Consider the following 7,456-nt stretch of genomic DNA (forward strand, 5'->3'; position numbering starts at 1 on the left):
TTTTTTGTAACGTAGTGACGATAAGACGTACCAGTGCTCGAAGTAGAAAAAAATTACAATGCATTCGTCGATCGATCGGTAACGAGTAGTGTTTTCTTTCTTGTTTTCTTCTCTCTCTTTCTTTCTTTTTTTTCTTTTTTTCTTTTTGTGAACGAAATTAATCTTACGATTAAATGCAATAATTAAAAAAATATTAATACGTGAACGAAGAGCTAGGTATAGCTTCTTGTCAAAATTATTTTATGTCTCTTTTTTATGTCTCTTGTTTCTCTTTTGGATCTTAATTTAAATCTACAATTCAAGCACTTCTTTTTTTTTCTTTTTCTTTTTTTTTTTTTTTTTATAGATTAACAAATATAAATAAATCGATAAGAAATATGTTAATAAAATTCGTAATACTGACGATTGAAATAATATTAGAATGTCTTTGATTAAAAATTTGCATTGTGTAGAGAAGAAGATAATCATTATACCTAATAAAGTAAATTTCTTACTTAATAATAAATTTAAAAACCCATCGATAGAGATTTTGAACGCTATCCATCAGCTTTTAACAAACACGTAGTTATTTATAATACGGATTTTATAAATAATGTACAGTTTGGGACATTAAAAATCGTCGAATAAATTGTTCATTGATATTACAGTAAGTACACATATTTAAATATTTAAAACTTCAATAATAATAATAATAATAATAATAATAATAATAATAATAACAATAACAATAACAATAATATTAATAATAAGAATAATAACAATAAATAAAAAAACTACCAAGTACATAATTCAAATCTACATAAATTAACACGACTGGCGACAATGTCGTGGTGGTTTTGTGTGGTATTAACGTGAGTCCCCTAACAAGAGTCGGCAGATAAACTCGTTAACTCGTACTCGTCGAATTTGCATATGAGCTGGCGAGAAAAGGAACGACGTAACTCGGCTCTATCCTATCGTTTCTCCAACGTAAAAGGTGTAACGAAGTGGTAATGGAAATAAGCGGGCTTCACTATCTTATTCTCTCTGTCTCACATACACACACACACATACACTGACACACACATACTCTTTTAGTCTATAAGATTTATTTACAAGATGGAGGATGATAATCAGTATATGCATATATGAAGTATATGCAATATATGCATATACGGTATATGAAATTCATATATGATATATGAAATTCATATATGGTATATAAAATAGTGTGTAGTATATTTTATCTATAGAAAATCAGTTTAATCATGGTGTGTGTATATGTATAGATATATTATAAATAAATTTTATTGTTTTCTCTTTCTTTTCTATTTATTTTCTTTTTTGTTTTTTGTTTTTTATATAATTGTTTAATTTAACTAATTGTATCAGTTAATAGTTAAGAGTGTTATATAAAATCATTCTCGTTCTCTCTCTCTCTCCCTCTGTTTCTCTCTCTCTCTCTCTCTCTCTCTCTCTCTCTCTCTCTCTCTCTCTCTGTCTCTCTCTCTGTCTCTCATTCTATCACACACATACACACATATCATTTTTATGTATAAAATTTATTTTCAAGATAGAATATGATAACAGTATGTATGCATACTGATGTATGAAATAATGTAGTATATTTTATATATAAAAAATCAATTTGATTATAGTATGTACATACATAGACATATTGTAAATACATTTTACTTTCTTCTTTTTTTTTTTGCTTGTTTCTTTTATTTTTTGTAAAATTGCTTAATTAATAGTATTAGTTAATAGTTAAAAGAGTTACATAAAATTATTCTCTCTTTCTCTTTCTTTTTCTATCTGTCTGTTTTTCTCTTTCTCTCTCTCTCTCTCTCTCTCTGTCAATGTATAAGATTTATTCAAGATGAAGAAAAGCATGATGCTAAAGTATAACGAATAAAATATATTCGATTATTAAATTATGGAACATATCGTAAATGCAGTTTCTTTTTTATTTCTTTATTTATTTATTTATTTATTTTTTTTAATTACTAACATCAGAAAATTTCTTTTTTATTGATTTTTTTATAAATAGTATAATAATAATAACTGAAAATAACTAATTAAAATCATTCTCTTCATAGAAATTTATTTACAGTATGAAAAAAAAAAGAGACATGATGATGATTAACAGTACGTCGTTTATGCATATGAATAAAATAACATAAAATATGTTTAACAGATGATCACTTTTCTCATTATTCAACATTTCCTTTGTTAAATTAAATTATAATACAACAATAATCGAGAGATATAAATTAAATTCTTTTTCTCTCGATCTACGAAATTTCTTTTCAAAATATTGCAAGACCATAAAGCCTAATATATCTAAAACGGACGGTATAACATAGAAAAAATAATATTTAATTTAATTATGACGTATATACATAAATTCATTACACAATTGTACAATACATTTTCATGTCTCGTTTTTACCTTAATAAAAATTTTCTTTTTAATTAATAGTACGATAATAATCAAGAGTGGTAACTCTTTCTCTCTCTCTCTCGAAAAAAACGTGATTAACTTAAAAAAAAAAAAAAAAAAAAAGAAAATAATAAGAAAAGGAAAAATAAACAAAAATAAAAGATAGAAGTTAATAAACATGAATTTCTTAAAACAGGTGGGGTCGCGTCTGGGAATGCGTCGAGATCCGTGCGCGTCGTGCGGACTTCCGGTTTTCCTCGCGGAGAAGCTGGTGATCGGACACGCAGCTTACCACCGTACCTGCTTCCGTTGTGCCCGTTGTGGGCACCAATTGATGCCTGATAGTTATTACGAGACTGAAGAGAGTCAATATTGTTGCGAGACCTGTCCGGACGAAGAGAGAACCTTTTTGTCGTCATCGACGTCGTCGTTATCGTTATTGACGAATCGTCGTTTAAAAAACTATAGCGACAAAGGTAACGAGGAAGAACAAGAAGGAGAAGAAGAACAGGAAGAAGAAATAGAGATCGAAGGAGAAGAAGAGGAAAGAGAAGAGAAAGAAGAAGAAGAGGAGGAAGAAGAAGAAGAAGAAGAAGAAGAAGAAGAGGTTGAAGAAGTGAAAATGGCGGACATGGTGGATAACCGAGTTTCCGGTAATGGCCACCGAAGGTCTCTCAGTGACGAAGAAAAAACTGAACGGAAGATGGTATTAGAATTAAAGGACGATGAAAATATCGTTGTTCTTGCTAGGAAACGATCGGTAGACGCACAGATACCAGATTTGATATCGCAGACCTCACGAATGAGGCTCGACTTTATGGCGAGTCAATTGTTCTCGGAGAGAAATGACGAGAATATCGAGGATGAAAGGACAAAGAGAAATATATTCTCTGGAGAGGAGAATGAAGAATTAGAGGAGGGTGATGAGGCGGAGGTGGAAGCAGAGGCGGAGGCGGAAGAAGAGGAGGAGGATGAGGAGAAGGAGAAGAATAAGGAAGTCCTTCGTACGGAGGAATCGACGAATCTCGATGACCGACCTCGACCGAGATTGTCGAGTATCGAAGATAGCAAGAATTCCAAAGAGGAAGCTATTAATAATTCGCTTCCAGAATCGGAGTCAATTATTCATTCGAATCGCTCGGCGACACCTTTGCAAGATGAAACGACGCTTTCGCATAGCGATTCGAATAAAGTTCAAATACCGTCCCCACCTGTAAGAACAAACAAGAGAAACAATGTGCCAAAGGAGGAAGCTATTAAATGTCCCACGAATGAGAGTAACGAAAGTAAGGATGATCGTAGAATCCAAGATTCTTTAAATGATTCCGTTGAAAACGTTACCTTTTTAACTGCTGATGAGATCGATCCTGGGACAAGTAAAAAATATCCAGAAGAATTGAATCCCTTTAAAAGCGACGAAGAAAATGAGGAAGAATATCATACGATTTTGAATAGTAGTACTAAGAGCATTAGCAAGATCTCGACTAATCCTTTTGATGATGATATTGCTCATGAGGAAGAAGAAGAAGAAGAAGAAGAAGATGATGATAAAGTAGAAAATGAGGTTCCTTTGCCAGCATCGAAACCACCACTCACGGTTCTACCGGCTAAACGGCGTTTGACTGCACCACAGATCAGTCTCAATCCGTTCTCCAGTGACGAAGAAGATGAACATGAAAGTGATACGGAGAACAAACGGATTATGGTATCTGGTACAGTGCCTATACCCAAACCACGTACTATCACGTATGTTTTCTTTTTTCTTTTCTATTTTCTCTCTTTTCTTTTTTTTATTGTTTTCGTTATTCTTCAAATGACATCTTTCATCGCAACTTTTCATTCTAACAAAGTTAAATTTGTAATCTGTTTATATCTATACTATGAAGTATTATCAAATCCCAAAAGATTGTATGAATCCTTGTTTATTTTCAATCGTAGAAATACAACCGAGCTGGGATTGATTCAACGGAAATCCGATCTAAATCGTAGAGGCGTTTATGCATCAAACAGCTCAATAACTAGTTCGGAATCGACCTCGACGCCAGGTGGAACATATAGAAAGAAAAAACCTGCACCGTTGCCACCAACGGCTAAGGAACTGTTCCCTTCCACCGGCTGTCGTGTACGTTTCTTATATTATATTCTTTGGAATGACTGTTTCGTTTGATTTTTTTTTTCCTTCGTCCGTTTTCTATATCATGTTCTTTTACTGTTTTTTTTTTTTTTTCTTTTTTCGATTATCAGAGCGTGTCTCCCCGTACTACACCACGAACACGAAAGGCGAAGCCAGCTCCTCCTCCACCTATACCTACGAGCACTCCGAATGCGTCCGTCAATACTCCTTTGGTTCTTGAAGAATCTCCGATAAATCAAGCCGATGATATCGGTGATGATACACGTGTAAATATGTGGGAAGATCAGAAAAATAACAAGGACGAGGCTAATAGAAACAGGCAAAGCTTGACTAGCGTTTCCTGTGTAGAAAGTCCACAATTTAAATCTTATCCGGATAAGAGTGTTCAAGGAAAGTGGAAAAGGAAGAAGGGACCAGCACCACCACGTCCTACGCCACATCGTAGAAAAGTATGAATAAATTGTTTCGTTATGTAGGAACGTCTTTTATTCTTAATATAGATATATTAATATATATATTAATATATATATATATATATATATGCACACATACATTCTGTTCTTTATATATATATATAAACTTATATATTAAAATTCTTTATTTATATATATATCTATAAAATTCTATCAAATTAATTATTATTATTATTATTAAATATTATATATTAATATTTAATATTATTATATATTTATTATATTTTTATATTATCTTTATATTATTGTTATTATATATTAAATATTAATATCTATAAAATTCTTTATTTATATATATATATATATATAAAGAATATATTTGTTATATTTGAAAATGTATCCTTTCTAATATCTTTTAATATTTATATTTTCTAGATCAAAGTTATGTCCATGAAAGATGTCAAATTAGAATTGGATGAAATAGAATTACAACAGCAAGGTTTGGAAAGGCAGGGTGTACGTTTGGAACAATTAATTAGAGACAAATGTGAAACAGGAGCACGAGTTGATGGTAAATTCATAATAAAAAATTACAATGTACCTTTTTTTTTTTTTTTTTTTACTCGAATTTTATGTTAATTAAATTAATTCTTTCAGAGTCTTCTCTGAGTATGGACGTCGAAGAACTCATTTTAGAATTATTTGCTTTGGTCAATGAAAAGAATGAATTGTTTAGGAGACAGGCTGAATTAATGCTACTACGTAGACAACAAAGATTGGAAGAAGAGCATGCTGATGTTGAATATCAAATACGTTGTCTTATGTGCCAACCAGAAGCTACAAAGACAGATTTCGATAAACAGAGAGAAGAAGCTTTAATACAAAGGTATTGTAATATAAATGTAATATAAAAAGTATTATAATATACATTTTTTAATAGTTAGAAATCAGGTTTATTATAGTATATATGAAGGATTATAATACACATATACGTTATACTAATATTATACTATATTATACTATTTTCACATTTTTATATATATTTGTATATATACATAAAGTAAAAATTAAATTTTTGCAGATTAGTAGAAATCGTAGAAAGGCGAAATGAAATAGTAGAATGTTTAGAAATGGATCGTAAAAGAGCAGTCGAGGAAGATAAGAGTATTCACAAACATATGGGATTATTTGCTGGTAAATATGATATATATCGTAGGAATTAATAATAAGATAATGTTATAAAATAAATGCTTTAAAGTGAATGATTATACGTTAATGTTTTTATAGCTAGAAACAAAAGCGACGCTACCAATAGTAACAATGATTCTTCTTCTAATTCCACGAAAACGAAAAAAAGTAAAATAAAAGAGAAGATAAAAGAGAAGAAGTTCAAAAAATTATCTAAGAAGGATGCCGACAAGGACGTGGATGAGACTGAAGTGAAACTCAAACGCCATAACAAGCGGAAGTGGTTTTGAGTTATTAAATATTAACTGTTAAATATTATTAGCTATAAAGTTTTTTGCGAATAAGCTAGTTATCGTTTAATACTTTTATAAATATTTTTAACGCAAGATTTGTTATTTATAAATACAAAGAATTACCATAAAACACTAGTAATAAATATAACTAATGGTTCAATAAAAAATAAATATATTTCTTATTCGATTACTATAATACAACGAACGTAATAATAATTAAACATAACAATGTTTATATATATATATATATATATTTTTTTTTAATTCGATTAAATTTCAATCCTTTTTAAATATCTGTAGTATTTTTACAGGTATATGACTTGATTCGATTGAAACTATTTGTTCTGGTATATCACATTCCAAGTAAGTAAGATTATGTTCTCCTATAACCAAAATTATTTGTTAATATAACGAATCTTTCAATAAATAATATTTAATATAACTTATTTATTATTAAAAAGAAATACCTAATTGATTGAGAAACTTTTTTACGGTATCCTCATTACGTATTGTTGCGGCAATGATGGCATAATTGCTAGACGTTAAGAGACAATTTAATCCAGTTATTAATGAATAAAAAGAAGTGCTTTCATATAGTATATCTGCACCTATAATAACGTCATGAACTATCAAATCTTCCCTGATATATTTGCTTATATCTTCCCATTTCAATTTTATTACTTTTACATCCGAATCATTGCATTTAATATGTAACTTTAATCTATCATTTAATGTACAAGTTTCAGCAGATATTTTATCTCGAATAGATGATAAATTAAATCTCACGTTATTACAAAGTATATCTAGAACACTTTCATGGCAATCAGAAAATATGTATTGCTTGGGTGAACAAGCATTTATAATACTCAAACCAGTTAGTCCGACTCCGCATCCAAGCTCTAAGATATTTTTACCATAAAATTGATTTCTATTTTTAAAACACCATGCTGCCAGATGTAAAGCACCCTGTTTGTAATAATACTCGTTTATATATATATATATATATA

General features: G+C 30.0%; 2 protein-coding genes across 6 annotated transcripts in view; one reads left to right on the plus strand and one right to left on the minus strand.

Moving 5' to 3' along the window:
- The window catches only part of LOC122633164 (MICAL-like protein 1), a 59,501-nt gene extending 52,865 nt beyond the window's left edge, over positions 1-6,636 (plus strand). For all 5 annotated transcript variants that reach the window (XM_043820755.1, XM_043820756.1, XM_043820754.1 and 2 more), the window contains 7 exons: positions 2,618-4,167; positions 4,360-4,543; positions 4,666-5,004; positions 5,404-5,539; positions 5,626-5,854; positions 6,050-6,162; positions 6,256-6,636. In XM_043820755.1, coding sequence (XP_043676690.1) covers positions 2,618-4,167; positions 4,360-4,543; positions 4,666-5,004; positions 5,404-5,539; positions 5,626-5,854; positions 6,050-6,162; positions 6,256-6,446 — 2,742 coding nt within the window. In that variant the 3' untranslated portion in view covers positions 6,447-6,636. The remainder of the gene's footprint in view (positions 1-2,617; positions 4,168-4,359; positions 4,544-4,665; positions 5,005-5,403; positions 5,540-5,625; positions 5,855-6,049; positions 6,163-6,255) is intronic.
- Positions 6,637-6,696: 60 nt separating this feature from the next.
- LOC122632975 (protein-lysine N-methyltransferase EEF2KMT) overlaps positions 6,697-7,456 on the minus strand; it is a 1,764-nt gene continuing 1,004 nt past the window's right edge. The window contains exons 4-5 of the mRNA XM_043820327.1: positions 6,917-7,415; positions 6,697-6,832 (exon numbers count right to left, since the gene is read on the minus strand). Coding sequence (XP_043676262.1) covers positions 6,726-6,832; positions 6,917-7,415 — 606 coding nt within the window. The 3' untranslated portion in view covers positions 6,697-6,725. The remainder of the gene's footprint in view (positions 6,833-6,916; positions 7,416-7,456) is intronic.

The sequence above is a fragment of the Vespula pensylvanica genome, chromosome 11 (assembly GCF_014466175.1).
Source record: "Vespula pensylvanica isolate Volc-1 chromosome 11, ASM1446617v1, whole genome shotgun sequence".
NCBI lineage: Eukaryota > Metazoa > Arthropoda > Insecta > Hymenoptera > Vespidae > Vespula > Vespula pensylvanica.